Here is a 22,405-nt window from a genome sequence, read left to right on the forward strand (position 1 = left end):
TCACAGTTACAACACTCCACCACAACCACCACCACCACAATTACAACATCAGCCACACAACCACCACCACAACAACCACCACAACAACAACCACCACCACAACAACAACAACCACCATCACCACAACCACCATCACAGTTACAACACTCCACCACAACCATCACCACCACCACAATTACAACATCAGCCACACAACCACCACAACAACAACCACCACAGTTACAACAACCACCACCACAACAACCACCACAACAACAACCACCACCACAACAACAACAACCACCATCACCACAACCACCATCACAGTTACAACACTCCACCACAACCAACACCACCACCACCACCACCACAATTACAACATCAGCCACACAACCACCACCACAACAACCACCACAGTTACAATAACCACCACAACAACAACCACCATCACCACAACCACCATCACAGTTACAACACTCCACCACAACCACCACCACCACCACCACCACCACAATTACAACATCAGCCACACAACCACCACCACAACAACCACCACAGTTACAACAACCACCACAGTTACAACAACCACCACAACAACAACCACCATCACAGTTACAACACTCCACCACAACCAACACCACCACCACCACCACCACCACAATTACAACATCAGCCACACAACCACCACCACAACAACCACCACAGTTACAACAACCACCACAACAACCACCACCACAACCACCATCACAGTTACAACACTCCACCACAATCACCACCACCACCACAATTACAACATCAGCCACACAACCACCACCACCACCACAATTACAACATCAGCCACACAACCACCACCACCACCACAATTACAACATCAGCCACACAACCACCACCACAACAACCACCACAGTTACAACAACCACCACAGTTACAACATCAGCCACACAACCACCACCACCACCACCACAATTACAACATCAGCCACACAACCACCACCACCACCACAATTACAACATCAGCCACACAACCACCACCACCACCACCACAATTACAACATCAGCCACAACCACCACCACCACCACAACAATACCATGTAGTCATGGTATTGTTGTGGTGGTTGTGCGGTTGTTGTGCGGTTGTTGTGGTTGTTGTGAAGTTGTTGTGGTTGTTGCGCAGTTGTTGTGGTTGTTGTGAAGTTGTTGTGCGGTTGTTGTGCGGTTGTTGTGGTTGTTGTGAAGTTGTTGTGCGGTTGTTGTGCGGTTGTTGTGGTTGTTGTGAAGTTGTTGTGCAGTTGTTGTGCGGTTGTTGTGGTTGTTGTGAAGTTGTTGTGGTTGTTGCGCGGTTGTTGTGGTTGTTGTGAAGTTGTTGTGGTTGTTGTGCGGTTGTTGTGGTTGTTGTGCGGTTGTTGTGCGGTTGTTGTGTGGTTTAGAGACCGCCGAAAGTTGGCAGATGGCCTATTTCGGTTTCGGACGAAAGTAATTTTTTTTTTTAACTTTGGGTTTGGTTTTGGTTTCGGCCGAAACTGATATTGACTTTCGGTCGTCAACCGAACATCTATTTTGAGAATATAACACTCGTGCTGAGTCTCATCAGCCGGTCAGTCGGCGCTAGGCAATCCTATGCGATAGGCTGCATACACACACACACGTACACACACGTACACACACACACGTACACAACAACAACAACAACCGCCATTCGCCACTAAGTGGCGGTGACGTCACCACGACGCTTGTGCCAGGCTATGTGCACCCTGAGGCCACGTGAAGTGTCGAACGCCCGCTGGCAGGAGGTCACGGGGCAGACCCAGGTGCCACGGGTCGACTGACTGAGATGACTGGCTGATGCACCACCTGTGCCCCCTACTGTGCCAACCTGCTGTGCTTTAGCCACCCGGCGCTCCGCTCGCTGTTGTGAGCGTCGCTCCTCCGCCCTCCGTTGTTGTTGGAGGGCGACTGCCTCCAACTGCCCAGTAGCATCCTTCACGAGCCTCCTCCACAGAGGCCGATCTTGACACCGCTGGTACCAGTCATCGGCAAGTCCACTCAGCTCCACGTCCTCCTGTACCACATCACTCCATCTCTTCTCTAGCCCGTGCCGCGCCCGCTTAGCCCCCTCAATCCGGCCAAACAAAAGCTGTTTCGGCATGCGGTGGCTGGGCATGCGGGCTACATGACCCAGCCATCGCAGCCTTGCCTGCCGAAGGAGCTCACCGATGGGACCCTGCCCAGATCTTTCAAGGATTTGTGAGCTCCTCACACAATCCAGTCTGGTTAAACCCAGGATGGATCGTAGGCAGGCCAGCCTAAATGTTTCTAACCGGCGAAGATGTTCCATTAGGGGGGTCCACGTTTCGCAAGCGTAGAGAAGGGAGGGAATGACCGTGGCCGAGAAGACCTGAAGCTTAGTGCGTAGCGACAGACCAGGTAGCTTCCACACAGCGTTACGCAACCGATGAAAAGATATTGCCGCTCGACTGATTCGGAGTGAGACCTCTACTGTTAAACTGGAGCCAGTCATAAGCACACTGCCCAGGTATGGGAAACTCTCCACTCTCTCCACAACTGCCCCATCACCGATTGGGAGTTGTGGGGGTGGAGTGTCCGATGGTACAAAATACCCAGGCAGGTGCTTAGTTTTGGTGGGGCTGATGGTAAGGCCCCACCTCTTAGTGGCACGCTCCAGTCTCAGCAGCAGCGTCTCCAACTCCTCCTCTGACTGAGCAGCTATTACCAAGTCATCAGCATACATAACGTGGTTGAGCAATAGGGAGCCATCCCTTGACCGCACCCGGGCATCGATTAGCCTCCCATTATATCTGTACCATATGGAGATTCCCCCGGTACAGCTATTGAAGGCTTCACGAACTACGTGGTCAAAATAGATGTTAAATAATGTGGGAGCCAGAGGACATCCCTGTCGCACCCCAAGGTGTACAGGGAATGGCTCTGACTCCCGGCCACGTAGTTTTACCCGGGCACGCTCACCATCATGAAGGTCCTTAATGATCGTGAGCAGAGGGTCAGGTACTCCAAAAGCACGAAGAACGACCCAGAGCCCAGGCCTACTGATGGTATCATAGGCCTTGACCAGGTCAATAAAGCAGAGATGTAGGTCTTGTTGGAATTCCCTACACCTCTGCTGTAGCAGACGGACAGAAAATATGGCATCTGTGCAGGACCGCCCTTTCCTGAAACCACATTGGGGCTCCGCAAGCCTCTCCTCAGCGTGCCTGGCAAGGCGATGCTGAATAATCCTTGCCAGGACCTTTCCCGGCACACTGAGGAGTGAGATGCCCCTGTAGTTGTTACAATCTGTGCGGTCCCCCTTCTTAAAAAGGGGGACCACCAGGGCATCCTTCCAATCCTGCGGAACCCGTCCAGTGGTCCAGACTGCTGTTATGATGTCATATAGGGCAGTCTGTGCACAAACGCCACCCTCCCTCAGCATTTCGCTTGGGAGATCATCTCTGCCCGCTGCCTTTCCTGGTCTCAGACTCCGGATCGCCTTCAATACTTCCTCAGCAGATGGCACCTCAGCCAGCCACTCACAGGGGGTGACTTCATCCAATATTTGAGGCACCGCAGCCTCAGCAGGGTCATCCTCGCTTTGTGCCACGATGTTTTCCTGGCTGAGGGATTTTCCCTCCCCCAGGACCTCACAGAAATGCTCAGCAAATCTGCGAACCTGTTCCTGGGGGTCGGAAATTGGATCACCGTTTTTTCCCCTAATGATGGTAATAGGTGTGGCGCTGCAGGTTACTTTTTTGATGGAGTTAAATAGAGATTTGTGATCACGGGCCACTGAGGCAGACTCCATCTCCTCAGCAACCCGCGACCACCACCCATCCTTGCAGCGCCTCACGGCTCTCCGAACCTCCGAGCGAAGGCTGCGGTAAGCCTCCTCATTCTCTGACGTGGGATTCTGTAGCCGATGACAGTGGGCCTGTCGCTTTTTCTCAACCATCGTGAACAACTCCTCTGTCATCCAGGGTGTCTGGGGAGGTCTGGACCGCGTACCCAAAGCAGCCATTGCAGCTGCATGAGTCACAGTCCTAAACCTTGCCCATTTACCCTCGACATCAGGAGGAGTCGGGGACGATGCCAATCCCAGCCGCAAGCGATGATGAAATTCTCGCTTGCAACTTTCATCAGATAACTGAGACCAGGCCACTTTAGGTTGGAATGGGGTCCTGGGTGTACACCCACCACCGGAGTGGAAGAATGGCAGGCGCATCTTACAGATGACTAGTCGATGGTCAGAGGGCAGATCAGCTCCACGGTAGGTCCTGGTGTCAAGGACATGGGCTCGTATTCGCTGGTCCGTCACTATGTAGTCCAGCAGATGTTCTTGCTTGGACCCGGCATGCATCCATGATGTTGTGTGGATGCGCCGATGCCGGAACAGCGTGTTGGTAATTACAAGCCCATGGGCTGCACAAAAATCTAGCAGCCTCCTACCGTTGTTATTGAGCTGATCTGGCCCATGCCCTCCAATCACTCCAGACCAGGTGCCAGTATCATGACCAACTCGGGCATTGAAGTCACCCAACATGATGACTCTATCCCGAGGGGCCACTTTAGCCAGCACCTGTGACAGGAGGTCATAGAAGGCATCTGACTCATCGGCTTTGCCTGCATCCCTCCACGGATGTTCATCTTCGGTGGGGGCATAAGTAACCACGACCACCATTCCTCGCCTCCGGTTGATGGGAAGGCGAGCCCAAAGTAGCCTGGGGCTTACAGCTTCCCACACCTCACCGCCACGCTCCCACGCCCCCTTCATTCTTTTGTTCAAAAGAAGACCCACACCCTGTTGTTTGGCAGTCTGCTGCCCCGAGTAGAGGACTGTCCACCCGTCATGGTGGCAGGAGCCAGAGCCGGTCCACCGGACCTCCTGAATGCCGCATAGATCCAGGCGGTACCGGTCCAGCTCCCGACAGAGGAGTGGCAGCCTCTCCTCTGCAGTGAGCGTTCGAACATTCCACGTGGCCAACCGTAGTGGCTTTTCGTTGTTTCTGGAGTAGCCCCGAGGGTAGGTATTCAATCTCCTGGCTCCGCCAATTGGGGTTTGGCCAGGAGACGTCATAGACGCCTGGCCCCCCGGGGCCTCCGGCACAAGCTTAGTTGTTACATATTTCAGTTTAATTCGTAGTTTCGTGGTAATTAATTGAAGGTGGAGGGGTTACCAGCCCCTCGCACCCGTCCAGAGCCCCCGTTTAGCCCCTGTGGTGGACACATATGCCATGAGGGGAGGAGCCAATCAAAATTGGATCTCCCCCCACAGCGCTGTCCACGACAGAGTTGCCCGTCCGGCACCGCGAGGAGGTAGGGGGTTGTTTTGCCGGACACACACACACGTACACACACACATACACGTACACACACACGTGTACACACACACACGTGTACACACACACACACGTACACACACACACGTACACACACACGTGTACACACACACACACGTACACACACACACACACGTACACACACACATACACACAACAACAACAACAACAACAACCGCCATTCGCCACTAAGTGGCGGTGACGTCACCACGACGCTTGTGCCAGGCCATGTGCACCTTGAGGCCACGTACACACATACACACACACGTAGACACACACACACACGTACACACACACGTGTACACACACACAAGTGTACACACACGTGTACACACACACACACGTACACACACACGTGTACACACACACACACGTACACACACACACGTACACACACACACGTACACACATACACGTACACACACATGTACACACACACGTACACACATACGTACACACATACACACGTACACACACGTACACACATACACACACACGTACACACACACACGTACACACACACACGTACACACACACACACACGTACACACACACACGTACACACACACACACATACACACACACGTACACACACACACGTACACACACACGTACGTACACACACACACGTACACACACACGTACACGTACACACACACACACACGTAGACACACACACACGTACACACACACGTACACACACACGTACACACACACACACGTACACACACACGTACACACACACACACGTACACACACGCACACACACACACATACACACACACGTACACACACACACACGTACACACACACACACGTACACACACACGTACACACACACACGTACACACACACACACGTACACACACACACATACACACACACGTACACACACACACACGTACACACACACGTACACACACACGTACACACACACACGTACACACACACGTACACACACACGTACACACATACGTACACACGTACACACACACACGTACACACACGTACACACACGTACACACACACGTAGACACACACACACGTACACACACACGTACACACATGTACACACACGTACACATACACACATGTAGACACACACACACGTACACACACACACACGTACACACACACGTACACACACACACACACGTACACACACACGTACACACACACACGTACACGTACACACACGTACACACACACAACAACCGCCATTCGCCACTAAGTGGCGGTGACGTCACCACGACGCTTGTGCCAGGCTATGTGCACCCTGAGGCCACGTGAAGTGTCGAACGCCCGCTGGCAGGAGGTCACGGGGCAGACCCAGGTGCCACGGGTCGACTGACTGAGATGACTGGCTGATGCACCACCTGTGCCCCCTACTGTGCCAACCTGCTGTGCTTTAGCCACCCGGCGCTCCGCTCGCTGTTGTGAGCGTCGCTCCTCCGCCCTCCGTTGTTGTTGGAGGGCGACTGCCTCCAACTGCCCAGTAGCATCCTTCACGAGCCTCCTCCACAGAGGCCGATCTTGACACCGCTGGTACCAGTCATCGGCAAGTCCACTCAGCTCCACGTCCTCCTGTACCACATCACTCCATCTCTTCTCTAGCCCGTGCCGCGCCCGCTTAGCCCCCTCAATCCGGCCAAACAAAAGCTGTTTCGGCATGCGGTGGCTGGGCATGCGGGCTACATGACCCAGCCATCGCAGCCTTGCCTGCCGGAGGAGCTCACCGATGGGACCCTGCCCAGATCTTTCAAGGATTTGTGAGCTCCTCACACAATCCAGTCTGGTTAGACCCAGGATGGATCGTAGGCAGGTCAGCCTAAATGTTTCTAACCGGCGAAGATGTTCCATTAGGGGGGTCCACGTTTCGCAAGCGTAGAGAAGGGAGGGAATGACCGTGGCCGAGAAGACCTGAAGCTTAGTGCGGAGCGACAGACCAGGTAGCTTCCACACAGCGTTACGCAACCGATGAAAAGATATTGCCGCTCGACTGATTCGGAGTGAGACCTCTGCTGTTAAACTGGAGCCAGTCATAAGCACACTGCCCAGGTATGGGAAACTCTCCACTCTCTCCACAACTGCCCCATCACCGATTGGGAGTTGTGGGGGTGGAGTGTCCGATGGTACAAAATACCCAGGCAGGTGCTTAGTTTTGGTGGGGCTGATGGTAAGGCCCCACCTCTTAGTGGCACGCTCCAGTCTCAGCAGCAGCGTCTCCAACTCCTCCTCTGACTGAGCAGCTATTACCAAGTCATCAGCATACATAACGTGGTTGAGCAATAGGGAGCCATCCCTTGACCGCACCCGGGCATCGATTAGCCTCCCATTATATCTGTACCATATGGAGATTCCCCCGGTACAGCTATTGAAGGCTTCACGAACTACGTGGTCAAAATAGATGTTAAATAATGTGGGAGCCAGAGGACATCCCTGTCGCACCCCAAGGTGTACAGGGAATGGCTCTGACTCCCGGCCACGTAGTTTTACCCGGGCCCGCTCACCATCATGAAGGTCCTTAATGATCGTGAGCAGAGGGTCAGGTACTCCAAAAGCACGAAGAACGACCCAGAGCCCAGGCCTACTGATGGTATCATAGGCCTTGACCAGGTCAATAAAGCAGAGATGTAGGTCTTGTTGGAATTCCCTACACCTCTGCTGTAGCAGACGGACAGAAAATATGGCATCCGTGCAGGACCGCCCTTTCCTGAAACCGCATTGGGGCTCCGCAAGCCTCTCCTCAGCGTGCCTGGCAAGGCGATGCTGAATAATCCTTGCCAGGACCTTTCCCGGCACACTGAGGAGTGAGATGCCCCTGTAGTTGTTACAGTCTGTGCGGTCCCCCTTCTTAAAAAGGGGGACCACCAGGGCATCCTTCCAATCCTGCGGAACCCGTCCAGTGGTCCAGACTGTTGTTATGATGTCATATAGGGCAGTCTGTGCACAAACGCCACCCTCCCTCAGCATTTCGCTTGGGAGATCATCTCTGCCCGCTGCCTTTCCTGGTCTCAGACTCCGTATCGCCTTCAATACTTCCTCAGCAGATGGCACCTCAGCCAGCCACTCACAGGGGGTGACTTCATCCAATATTTGAGGCACCGCAGCCTCAGCAGGGTCATCCTCACTTTGTGCCACGATGTTTTCCTGGCTGTGGGATTTTCCCTCCCCCAGGACCTCACAGAAATGCTCAGCAAATCTGCGAACCTGTTCCTGGGGGTCGGAAATTGGATCACCGTTTTTTCCCCTAATGATGGTAATAGGTGTGGCGCTGCAGGTTACTTTTTTGATGGAGTTAAATAGCGATTTGTGATCACGGGCCACTGAGGCAGACTCCATCTCCTCAGCAACCCGCGACCACCACCCATCCTTGCAGCGCCTCACGGCTCTCCGAACCTCCGAGCGAAGGCTGCGGTAAGCCTCCTCATTCTCTGACGTGGGATTCTGTAGCCGATGACAGTGGGCCTGTCGCTTTTTCTCAACCATCCTGAACAACTCCTCTGTCATCCAGGGTGTCTGGGGAGGTCTGGACCGCGTACCCAAAGCAGCCATTGCAGCTGCATGAGTCACAGTCCTAAACCTCGCCCATTTACCCTCGACATCAGGAGGAGTCGGGGACGATGCCAATCCCAGCTGCAAGCGATGATGAAATTCTCGCTTGCAACTTTCATCAGATAACTGAGACCAGGCCACTTTAGGTTGGAATGGGGTCCTGGGTGTACACCCACCACCGGAGTGGAAGAATGGCAGGCGCATCTTACAGATGACTAGTCGATGGTCAGAGGGCAGATCAGCTCCACGGTAGGTCCTGGTGTCAAGGACATGGGCTCGCATTCGCTGGTCCGTCACTATGTAGTCCAGCAGATGTTCTTGCTTGGACCCGGCATGCATCCATGATGTTGTGTGGATGCGCCGATGCCGGAACAGCGTGTTGGTAATTACAAGCCCATGGGCTGCACAAAAATCTAGCAGCCTCCTACCGTTGTTATTGAGCTGATCTGGCCCATGCCCTCCAATCACTCCAGACCAGGTGCCAGTATCATGACCAACTCGGGCATTGAAGTCACCCAACATGATGACTCTATCCCGAGGGGCCACTTTAGCCAGCACCTGTGAAAGGAGGTCATAGAAGGCATCTGACTCATCGGCTTTGCCTGCATCCCTCCACGGATGTTCATCTTCGGTGGGGGCATAAGTAACCACGACCACCATTCCTCGCCTCCGGTTGATGGGAAGGCGAGCCCAAAGTAGCCTGGGGCTTACAGCTTCCCACACCTCACCGCCACGCTCCCACGCCCCCTTCATTCTTTTGTTCAAAAGAAGACCCACACCCTGTTGTTTGGCAGTCTGCTGCCCCGAGTAGAGGACTGTCCACCCCTCATGGTGGCAGGAGCCAGAGCCGGTCCACCGGACCTCCTGAATGCCGCATAGATCCAGGCGGTACCGGTCCAGCTCCCGACAGAGGAGTGGCAGCCTCTCCTCTGCAGTGAGCGTTCGAACATTCCACGTGGCCACCCGTAGTGGCTTTTCGTTGTTTCTGGAGTAGCCCCGAGGGTAGGTATTCAATCTCCTGGCTCCGCCAATTGGGGTTTGGCCAGGAGACGTCATAGACGCCTGGCCCCCCGGGGCCTCCGGCACAAGCTTAGTTGTTACATATTTCACACACACACACACGTAGACACACACACACGTACACACACGTACACACACGTACACACACACGTACACACACACACACACGTACACACACACACACGTACACACACACACACGTACACACACACACGTACACACACACACATACACACACACGTACACACACGTACACACGTACACACACACACGTACACACACACGTACACACACACACACGTACACACACACGTACACACACACGTACACACACACGTACACACACACACACGTACACACACACACATACACACACACACGTACACACACACGTACACACACACACGTACACACACACACGTACACACACACACACACACGTAGACACACACACACGTACACACACGTACACACACACACACGTACACACACACACGTACACACACACACGTACACACACACACGTACACACACACACACCAGCAGCAGCAGCTTGCGAGCGAGGTGACAGCCACAAGCAATGGTCTGGGGCCCTCAATAAGTGACGTCACGCACCTAGAGATTGGCGCTACGAACCCGGCGGCCCGAGTTCGACTCCCGCTCACGGCCGGTGACGATTATTTGAACCGGTCCTGGGCCTCCCCTAGGTCGACTCGGCCTCAAGCGTGCACGCGGTGCGGTGTGTCAACATCGCCACTGGGGAGACAAAGGCACCCGGCCTTGGTGAATCGGAAGTCCCGGGGGTAGTAAAGCTGGTGTTTCATAAATGTTGTGTTGGGTAACTTGGGTTGTACATCTTCTTTGGTTCTTGTCGGTAAAGTCACCACCACGTGGAATGAGAATAAAATAATAAAATAAAATAACACGACGAAATTCTCACGACGTTTCGGCCACAACGCAAGCGGCCTTCCTCAGGTGAAGATTCGGGACTATCCAGGAGACAGAATCTATCCAGGAGACAGAATCTATCCAGGAGACAGAGTCTCTCTTGTCTCATGGATAGACTTTGTCTCTGTCTCCTGGATAGACCTGTTTCTTCACCTGATGAAGGCCGCTTGCGTTGTGGCCGAAATGTCGTGAGAATTTTATTGTGTTATTTTATTATTTTATTCTCATTCTACGTGGTGGTGACTTTACCGACGGAACCAAAGAAGCTGAAAATCTTGCAGTCATCGCGAAAGCTTCAAATCGAAAAAGAGAGACAACTCTGATGATGATATTGGCACTGTCCTTGACATTGATTGGTCCACACCCGAGACGGCTTTTCTTAGAGCCCTTAGTCTCACACTGGTGTTGGACCAGATGAATAGTATCAAAATACGAAAAAAAACAGTCTCCACACAGGTGTTGGACCAGATGACGCCATTGAAGCTCTGTCGTCCCGACACTTCTGTTCCTTCACCTGCAGAAGGCTACTTGCATTGTGGCCGAAACGTCGTGAGAATTTTATTGTGTTATTTTATTATTTTATTCTCAGTCTACGTGGTGGTGACTTTACCGAAAGAACCAAAGAAGATGAATCTTTTGCAGTCATCACGAAAGCTTCAAATCGAGAATGAATATTCGTTGGTTCTTTCGGTACAAGTCACCACCACGTTAGAAGGGAAACAATAAAATAATAAAAATATAAAACAATAAAATTATTATTCTTGGTTCTTTCGGTACAAGTCACCACCACGTTAGAAGGGAAACAAAATAATAAAAATATAAAACAATAAAATTATTATTCTTGGTTCTTTCGGTAAAGTCACCACCACGTTAGAAGGGAAACAATAAAATAATAAAAATATAAAACAATAAAATTATTATTCTTGGTTCTTTCGGTAAAGCCACCACCACGTTAGAAGGGAAACAATAAAATAATAAAAATATAAAACAATAAAATTATTATTCTTGGTTCTTTCGGTACAAGTCACCACCACGTTAGAAGGGAAACAATAAAATAATAAAAATATAAAACAATAAAATTATTATTCTTGGTTCTTTCGGTACAAGTCACCACCACGTAGAAGGGAAACAATAAAATAAGAATAAACATATATAAAACAATATTATTATTTTATTGTTTCCCTTCTACGTGGTGGTGACCTTACCGAAAGAATCAAAGAGGACGAATCCTTGCAGTCATCACGAACGCTTTAAATCGAAATCTGAATCTTTTGCAGTCATCACGGAAGCTTTAGAATCGAAATTTGGGGTTATTACAGTACGCCTTTCTGTTTCGGTCGGCCTCTACTGTGGTTGTTGTTGTTGTTTTGTTGTTGTTGTGGTTGTTGTTGTGGTTGTTGTTGTTGTCGTGGCGGTTGTTGTGCGTCTGCAGATTGGCGTAGGGAGCATGGTGCAGAACCGCCGTGCATTTGTATTGAGCGATTACGGTTGTTGTTGTTGTTGTGATGATGTTGGTGTGATGTTGTTGTTGTGATGTTGTTGTTGTGATGTTGTTGTTGTGATGTTGTTGTGATGTTGTGATGTTGTGTTGTTGTTGTGATGTTGTTGTGATGTTGCTGTTGTTGTGATGTTGTTGTGTTGTTGTTGTTGTGATGTTGTTGTGTTGTTGTGTTGTTGTGATGTTGTTGTTGTGTTGTTGTGATGTTGTTGTTGTGTTGTTGTGATGTTGTTGTTGTGTTGTTGTTGTGATGTTGCTGTTGTGATGTTGCTGTTGTTGTGTTGTTGTGATGATGTTGTTGTGATGTTGTTGTGATGTTGCTGTTGTGATGTTGTTGTGATGTTGTGATGTTGCTGTTGTGTTGTTGTGATGTTGCTGTTGTTGTGATGTTGTTGTGATGTTGTTGTTGTGATGTTGTTGTGATGTTGTTGTGATGTTGCTGTTGTTGTGATGTTGTTGTGATGTTGTTGTGATGTCGTTTGAAGCTTTCGTGACTGCAAGGATTAATCTTCTTTGGTTATTTCGGTAACGTCACCACCACGTAGAATGAGAATAAAATAATAATACATTGATAAAATAAAATAACACAATAACGTCGTGAGAATTTTATTGTGTTATTTTATTTTATCAATTTATTATTTTATTCTCAATCTACGTGGTGGTGACTTTACCGAAAGAACCAAAGAAGATGTGTTGTTGTTGTTGTTGTGATGTTGTTGTTGTGATGTTGTTGTGTTGTTGTGATGTTGTTGTGTTGATGGTGTTGTGATGTTCTTGTGATGTTGTTGTGATGTTGTTGTGATGTTGCTGTTGTTGTGATGTTGTTGTGTTGTTGTTGTGATGTTGTGATGTTGTTGTGATGTTGTTGTTGTGTTGTTGTGATGTTGTTGTGATGTTGTGATATTGCTGTGATGTTGTTGTTGTGATGTTGTTGTGTTGTTTTGATGTTGTTGTGATGTTGCTGTTGTTGTGTTGTTGTGATGTTGTGATATTGCTGTGATGTTGTTGTTGTGATGTTGTTGTGATGTTGTTGTTGTGATGTTGCTGTGATGTTGTTGTTGTGATGTTGTTGTTGTGATGTTGCTGTTGTGATGTTGTTGTTGTGATGTTGTGATGTTGTTGTTGTGATGTTGTTGTTGTGTTGTTGTTGTGATGTTGCTGTTGTTGTGATGTTGTGATGTTGTTGTGATGTTGTTGTGATGTTGCTGTTGTGATGTTGCTGTTGTTGTGATGTTGTTGTGATGTTGTTGTGATGTTGTTATTGTGATGTTGTTGTGATGTTGTTGTTGTGTTGGTGTTGTTGTGTGGTGGCTGTAGACTGGCGGTGGGAGCAGGACGCCGTGCTGCCCGGTGGGGGCGGCTACGGCAACATCGTGGAGGCCTTCCTGGACAAGAAGGACTCCTACTACTCCATACACCAGATCGGCACGGCCTGACGGGAGACACGGGGGGAGACACGGGGGGAGATCATGGGGGGAGATCACGGGGGGGACACGGGGGGGAGACACGGGGAGACACGGGGGGAGATCACGGGGGGAGACACGGGGAGACACGGGGAGACACGGGGGGAGACATGGGGGGAGACATGGGGGGAGACACGGGGAGACGCGGGGGGAGACACGGGGGGGAGACACGGGGAGACACGGGGAGACACGGGGAGACGCGGGGGGAGACACGGGGGGGAGATGGGGGGGACACACGGAAATATACAGGGACACACGGTGGGTGACAGTAGGGAGGACAGGGACGCACAGACATATACTGTGCCTGTGTAGTGTATAATGTAGTGTATAATGTAGTGTATCGTGTGCTTGTGTAGTGTATAATGTAGTGTATAATGTAGTGTATAATGTAGTGTATAATGTAGTGTATAGTGTAGTGTATAATGTAGTGTATAATGTAGTGTATCGTGTGCTGTGTGTAGTGTATAATGTAGTGTATCGTGTGCTGTGTGTAGTGTATAATGTAGTGTATGATGTAGTGTATAATGTAGTGTATCGTGTGCTGCGTGTAGTGTATAATGTAGTGTATTGTGTGCTGTGTGTAGTGTATAATGTAGTGTATCGTGTGCTGTGTGTAGTGTATAATGTAGTGTATCATGTGCTGTGTGTAGTGTATAATGTAGTGTATCGTGTGCTGTGTGTAGTGTATAATGTAGTGTATAATGTAGTGTATCATGTGCTGTGTGTAGTGTATAGTGTATAATGTAGTGTATAATGTAGTGTATCGTGTGCTGTGTGTAGTGTATAATGTAGTGTATCGTGTGCTGTGTGTAGTGTATAATGTAGTGTATCGTGTGCTGTGTGTAGTGTATAATGTAGTGTATAATGTAGTGTATCGTGTGCTGTGTGTAGTGTATAATGTAGTGTATAGTGTAGTGTATAACGTAGTGTATAATGTAGTGTATAATGTAGTGTATCGTGTGCTGTGTGTAGTGTATAATGTAGTGTATAATGTGTATAATGCAGTGTATAATGCAGTGTATAATGTAGTGTATAATGTAGTGTATAATGTGTATAATGTAGTGTGTAATGTAGTGTGTAATGTAGTGTGTAATGTAGTGTATAATGTAGTGTATCGTGTGCTGTGTGTAGTGTATAATGTAGTGTATAATGTAGTGTATAATGTAGTGTATCGTGTACTGTGTGTAGTGTATAATGTGTACAATGTAGTGTATCGTGTACTGTGTGTAGTGTATAATGTAGTGTATAATGTAGTGTATAATGTAGTGTATCGTGTGCTGTGTGTAGTGTAACGTAGTGTATAATGTAGTGTATAATGTAGTGTATCGTGTACTGTGTGTAGTGTATAACGTAGTGTATAATGTAGTGTATCGTGTACTGTGTGTAGTGTATAACGTAGTGTATAATGTAGTGTATAATGTAGTGTATCGTGTGCTGTGTGTAGTGTATAATGTAGTGTATAATGTAGTGTATCGTGTGCTGTGTGTAGTGTATAATGTAGTGTATAATGTAGTGTATAATGTAGTGTATAATGTAGTGTATGGTGTGCTGTGTGTGCAGCCCAGATGGGTGTGGGGGAGGGGAAGCAAGTCGGGCAGTGGTACGGACCAAACACCGTTGCACAGGTGCTCAGGTGTGTATACGTGTGTACGTGTGTGTGTACGTGTGTGTGTACGTGTGTGTGTGTACGTGTGTGTGTACGTGTGTGTGTACGTGTGTGTGTGTGTGTGTACGTGTGTGTGTACGTGTGTGTGTACGTGTGTGTGTGTACGTACGTGTGTGTGTACGTGTGTGCGTGTATGTGTGTGTGTACGTGTGCGTGTACGTGTGTGCGTGTGTGTACGTGTGTGTGTGTACGTGTGTGTATACGCGTGTATACACGTGTGGTGGGGAGCGATAGTGTAGCGGTTAGCGCTACGCTGCGCTATGAACCTGGCGACCCGGGTTCGATTCCCGCTCACGGCCAACACCAGTGACGATTATCTGAACCGGTCCCGGGCCTCCCCTAGGTCGACTCAGCCTCAAATGAGTACCTGGTGCGGTGTGTAAACATCGTCACTAGGGAGACAAAGGCGGTCGGGCGTGGTGCTGGCCACCCACCCCCTTGTGTACCGTTCCGGCCTTCATAGGTGCTCGCTAACAGCACTTGCCCCTACAGTCTGTAGAGGCTACACGGGGGACCTTTGTCTGTGTCTACCTTCACAGCTGCTGCTGCTACTCGCTACTAGCAGCACTTGCCCCAGCACTCTGTTGAGGCTACACGGGGGACCTTTGTCTGTGTCTACCTTCATAGCTGCTGCTGCTACTCGCTACTAACAGCACTTGCCCCAGCAGTCTGTTGAGGCTACACGGGGGATCTTTGTCTTTGTGCAGGAAGCTGACCCTGTTTGACGAGTGGAGCTCGTTAGCCGTGCACGTTGCCATGGACAACACAGTGGTTATCAAGGACATAGGTGAGTAAGAGCGTTGGAGTGCACCTAGCCTGGCGCAAGCGTCATTCCTGCCAGACTGGTTGGGAATGGCGCCTGTGATACGCAGGAGGTCGTGGGTTCCATCCCGACCCTGACGATGCCTGCTGCTGTAGATTTGGAGTCTGCGTCTCTCTCTCATCATCATCATCATCACGGTGGCTAGGAGATGTTAACTACCTCGCCTGGTATACAGGAGGTCGTGGGTTCAATCCCGATCCTGACGATGCCTGCTGCTGTAGATTTGAAGTTTGCTTGTCTCATCATCATCATCATCACGGTGGCTAGGAGATGTTAACTGCCTCGCCTGGTCTACAGGAGGTCGCGGGTTCCATCCCGATCCTGACGACGCCTGCTGTATATGTGGAGTCTGCGTCTCTCTCTCATCATCATCATCATCACGGTGGCTATGAGATGTTAACTACCTCGCCTGGTATACAGGAGGTCGCGGGTTCAATCCCGACTCTGACGATGCCTGCTGCTGCTGTATATTTGGAGTCAGCGTGTCTCTCTCTCTCTCTCTCCCCGTGGTCGTGTGGATTTTTCTCCGGGTCCTCCGCTTTTTCCCCCTCCACATTTTTAGAATCGACTTAACCCACGCGTTCAGAGCAAGGCCGTGGCCATGGAATCAACATGGGGGGGTGGGGACAACATCCTCCAGGGGGTTTGGGGGTCCCAACCCAGAAAAAATATAAATTTTAAAATAATTTCCTGCCTTAAAATATTAAAAAAATTCACTCGCACGTGGGGTAGCCTTTTTATTTATTTCTTACAATGATGTCCAATAGTGTTATTGTATTACATCATCACTCTGTTTCTGTTTTACCTCTTCTTGTTCCATCGTATGTAATGGCAGAGATTAGCGATTGATAAAGTAACAACCGTAACCACAATCACGCAGACACGAATCTACACTAAATTTTGATTTAAAGCTTTCGTCACTGCAGTAATTCATATTCTTAGTTTTTTCGGTAAAGTCACGTTGAAGAGAAACAACAAAATAACAAAATATATATAAAACAATAAAAAAAATTCTCACGACGTTTCGACCATAACTCAAACGGTCATATTTTGTTATTTTGTTGTTTCTCTTCAACGTGACTTTACCGAAAAAACTAAGAATACGAATCTACGCGTTGATTTATTCTTTGTTTTTTTTCGGTAAAGTCACGTAGAAATAATAAATAAAATAAAATTACATAACGGCATACAACGTTTAAGTATTCTATCGCCGTCTTAAACTTCACACTTAACTTACAATTTAACAATCTTTGACACAGCGCATTCAACCAAACCACGCGTTAATTGCGTTTTAGCTGACCGTCTGTGTTGCTTTACATAGTTTCCAAATTTTGCTGAACCCTGTTTGATTTAGTGTGATGTTCCGTCTCTCTGTATCCCCTGGTGTATCTGTGTTAATTCCCCCTACTTAAGGTCCGCATATATATATCTCCACGGTTATGCCTGTTCCTCTACCTGACGATGATTGCTTGTGTTGCGATCGAAACGTCGCATGCTATTATATATAAAAAAGTTTAATTTTTTTATTATTTCCACGTGACTTTACCGACAAAACCAGAGCGTAATTCCTGCAGTGACGGAAGCGCCTCGTCAAGTTCGCATAGATTTACGTGAAGGCATGTCCAGATAGTAGTGTGGCCAAGGTTTTGCACAGCGTTTTTATTTACATAGCATAGCAATTATTATTTTTTTCTAGCAATATATTATCATTAGAGCCTTGGTTCAGGATATTTGGCTAGTGCTGCTATAAACTTCCACGTGATGACGATGATGATGACGATAAGCCGTCACACTTCGTTGGGCTATCGTTTTTTGATGGCCAGGTCGCTTCTGAAGAAGTGATACTTTAAAAAGAAACTTTTTTTTAAAAACACGCTTTAATGAAACGTACCGTACGAGTAGTAATGGCAGAACCACACGTCTCCAGGAAGTGGCCCCGGAGCTTTGCCACAACGTAAGGGACCCGTGGACAATTACAGCCAAAAGCCAAAACATAACATATAAAAAAAGATTGTTTAAAAAAATATATTTTTTATGATAGAATGTAGTATTGTCATCAGTATGACATCAGTATACCAAGTTTGCAGTCGATATCACATTGGGAAGTGGGTTAATATTGAGTTACAAGATTTGAGGATACAACAACAGAGTGAGTTAAATGAAAGTGTGTAAAAAGATTGTTTCAAAATATATATTTATATTTTTTATGATATAATGTAGTATTGTCATCAGTGTGACATCAGTATACCAAGTCTGTAGTCGATATCACATTGGGAAATGGGTTAATATTGAGTTACAAGATTTGAGGATTCAACAACAACAGAGAGAGAGTGAGTTAAATGAAAGCATGTATAAATAATAAGTAATATATAAAACTACTTTTTAAAATAACACGCTTTAATGAAATGTACCGTACGAGTAATAATGTAAGAACTCCACACCTCCAGGAAGTGGCCCCGAAGTTTGCCACAAAAGCCGAAACATGTAAAAAAGATTGTTTCGAAATATTTTTTATTTTTTATGATATAATATAGTATTGTCATCAGTAAGACATCAGTATACCAAGTCTGTAGTCGATATCACATATTGGGAAGCGAGTTAATATTGAGTTACAAGATTTGAGGATACACCAACAACAGACAGAGTGAGTTCAATGAAAGCGTATAAAAAGATTGTAAAAAAATATATATTTATTTTATATATATATTTTTTATGATAGAATGTAGTATTGTCATCAGTATGACATCAGTATACCAAGTCTGTAGTCGATATAACATTGAGAAGTGGGTTACAATTGAGTTACAAGATTTGAGGATTCAACAACAACAACAGACAGAGTGAGTTAAATGAAAGCGTGTAAAAATAATAAGTAATATTTAAAACTACTTTTTAAAAATCACACGCTTTAATGAAATGTACCGTACGAGTAGTAATGTCAGAACTCCAGGAGGTGGCCCCGAAGTTTGCCACAAAATCCGAAACATAACATGTAAAAAAGATTGTTTAAAAATATATATTTTTATTTTTTATGATATAATATAGTATTGTCATCAGTATGACATCAGTATACCAAGTCTGTAGTCGATATCACATTGGGAAGTGGGTTAAAATTGAGTTACAAGATTTGAGGATTCAACAACAGACAGAGTGAGTTCAATGAAAGCGTGTATAAATAATAAGTAATATTTAAAACTACTTTTTAAAAATCACACGCTTTAATGAAATGTACCGTACGAGGAGTAATGTAATAACTCCACGCCTCCAGGAAGTGGCCCCGAAGCTTGCCACAAAAGCTGAAACATAACATGTAAAAAATAATGTTTAAAAATATATATTTTTATGATATAATATAGTATTGTCATCATTATGACATAAGTATAGCAAGTTTTCAGTCGATATCACATTGGGAAGTGGGGTACAATTGAGTTACGAGATTTAAGGATACAACAGAGTGAGTTAAATCAAAGTGTGTAAAAAGATTGTTTAAAAATATATATATTTTTTATGATATAATATAGTATTGTCATCAGTATGACATCAGTATACCAAGTTTACAGTCGATATCACATTGGGAAGCGAGTTAAAATTTGAGTTACAAGATTTGAGGATACAACAGACAACAGACAGAGTGAGTTAAATTAAAGCGTGTAAAAATAATAAGTAATATTTAAAACTACTTTTTTAAAAATAACACGCTTTAATGAAATGTACTGTACGAGTAATAATGTCAGAACTCCAGGAGGTGGCCCCGAAGCTTGCCACAAAAGCTGAAACATAACATGTAAAAAAGATTGTTTCGAAATATATATTTTTATTTTTGTATGATATAATATAGTTATTGTCATCAGTATGACATAAGTGTACCAAGTTTACAGTCGATACCACATTGGGAAGTGGGTTAACATTGAGTTACAAGATTTGAGGATTCAACAACAACAGACAGAGTGAGTTCAATGAAAGCGTGTAAAAATAATAAGTAATATTTAAAACTACTTTTTTAAAAATCACACGCTTTAATGAAATGTACCGTACGAGTAGTAATGTCAGAACTCCAGGAAGTGGCCCCGAAGTTTGCCACAAAATCCGAAACTTAACATGTAAAAAAGATTGTTTAAAAATATATATTTATATTTTTTATGATATAATATAGTATTGTCATCAGTATGACATCAGTGTACCAAGTTTTCAGTCGATACCACATTGGGAAGTGGGTTACAATTGAGTTACGAGATTTGAGGATGCAACAATGACAACAGACAGAGTGATTTAAAGCTTTCGTGACTGCAGGGATTCAAATTCTTGGTTCTTTCGGTAAAGTCACCACCACCACCACGTAGAAGGGAAACAATAAAACAATACAAAGAAATATAAAACAATAAAATTCTCACGAAAATTTCGACTGCAACACAAGCAATCATCATCAGGTGTGAAAACCACAGCAAGACAAATTTTCTTGCTTTTTTAGTTATTCTTCTTTGGTTCTTTCGGTAAAGTCACGTAGAATGAGAATAAAATAATAAATTGATAAAATAAAATAACACAATAATATTCTAACACGACGTTTCGGCCACAACACAAGCGGCCTTCATCAGGTGAAGGGGCGAGACTGTCTGGTAGGACAGCGCTGGAGTGAAAGAGCCACGTTCAGATCACGGCCTTTAAGCCTCAAATTTCAGCACCTTAAAGGCTTAAAGGCCGTGATCTGAACGTGGCTCTTTCACTCCAGCGCTGTCCTACCAGACAGTCTCGCCCCTTCACCTGATGAAGGCCGCTTGTGTTGTGGCCGAAACGTCGTGAGAATATTATTGTGTTATTTTATTTTATCAATTTATTATTTTATTCTCATTCTACGTGGTGGTGACTTTACCGAAAGAACCAAAGAAGATGAATCCTTGCAGTCACGAAAGCTTTAAATCGAAATTTTTAGTTATTGTTTTATTGTTTCCCTTCCACGCGACTTCAACCGAAGGAACCAAGAATAACAACAGAGCGAGTTAAAATGCAACGTTAAAATAGCTCCTTAGCTCAGTGAGGGCGTTACCCGGTAACAATAAAAACTAGTGTGTGTGTGTGTCTCTGCGTAGTGCAGAGGTTAGCGCTGCGCCGCGCTACGGAGCCGGCAACACCGGAGACGATTATCTGAACCGGTCCTGGCCCTCACCTAGGTCGACTCAGCCTCAAATGAGTAGCCTGGTGGTAGCGGTGGTGGTGGTGTTGTAAACGTCGCCAATGGGGGAGACAAAGGCGGCCGGGCGTGGTGCTGGTAGCCACCCACCCCCTCGTGTGCCACAGTGCCGGTAGCCTTCATAGGTGCTGCTGCTACTCGCTACTAACAGCACTTGCCCCAGCAGTCTGTCGAGGCTACACGGGGGACCTTTGTCTGTGTCTACCTTCATAGCTGCTGCTGCTACTCGCTACTAACAGCACTTGCCCCAGCAGTCTGTAGAGGCTACACGGGGGACCTTTGTCTGTGTCTACCTTCATAGCTGCTGCTGCTACTCGCTACTCACAGCACTTGCCCCAGCAGTCTGTCGAGGCTACACGGGGGACCTTTGTCTGTGTCTACCTTCATAGCTGCTGCTGCTACTCGCTACTAACAGCACTTGACCTCGCAGTCTGCTGAGGCTATGGGGGGTGTCTTTGTCTTTGTAGAGAGTTTGTGCAGGAGGCCGCACACTGCCAGTGTCTCCGACGCCCAGGCCCAGCAGCCCAAGGGGTCCTCTTCACAGGTGAGTGAGTGGGTGGGTGACACACTGGTTGAGTTAGTGAGCGAGTGGGTGAGTGGGTGGGTGAGTGACACACTGGTTGAGTTAGTGAGTGAGTGGGTGAGTGGGTGGGTGAGTGACACACTGGTTGAGTTAGTGAGTGGGTGGGTGACACACTGGTTGAGTTAGTGAGTGGGTGGGTGAGTGGGTGGGTGACACACTGGTTGAGTGAGTGAGTGGGTGGGTGAGTGAGTGGGTGGGTGACACACTGGTTGAGTGAGTGAGAGAGTGGGTGGGTGAGTGGGTGACACTGGGTGAGTGGGTGGGTGAGAGAGTGGGTGGGTGAGTGGGTGAGTGGGTGAGTGGGTGACACACTGGTTGAGTTAGTGAGTGAGTGGGTG

General features: G+C 47.3%; 1 protein-coding gene across 1 annotated transcript in view; it reads left to right on the plus strand.

The window, feature by feature from the left end:
• Positions 1-22,405, plus strand: part of ATG4B (autophagy related 4B cysteine peptidase) — a 62,406-nt gene that overhangs the window by 17,351 nt on the left and 22,650 nt on the right. The window contains exons 5-8 of the mRNA XM_076063413.1: positions 13,665-13,772; positions 15,371-15,443; positions 16,184-16,263; positions 21,952-22,028. Of these exons, the coding sequence (XP_075919528.1) occupies positions 13,665-13,772; positions 15,371-15,443; positions 16,184-16,263; positions 21,952-22,028 (338 nt within the window). The remainder of the gene's footprint in view (positions 1-13,664; positions 13,773-15,370; positions 15,444-16,183; positions 16,264-21,951; positions 22,029-22,405) is intronic.

Source organism: Petromyzon marinus, unplaced genomic scaffold (genome assembly GCF_048934315.1).
Source record: "Petromyzon marinus isolate PM22_M1 ecotype Great Lakes invasive population unplaced genomic scaffold, UKy_Petmar_22M1.pri1.0 PM_Scaffold_113, whole genome shotgun sequence".
Classification (NCBI taxonomy): Eukaryota; Metazoa; Chordata; class Hyperoartia; order Petromyzontiformes; family Petromyzontidae; genus Petromyzon; species Petromyzon marinus.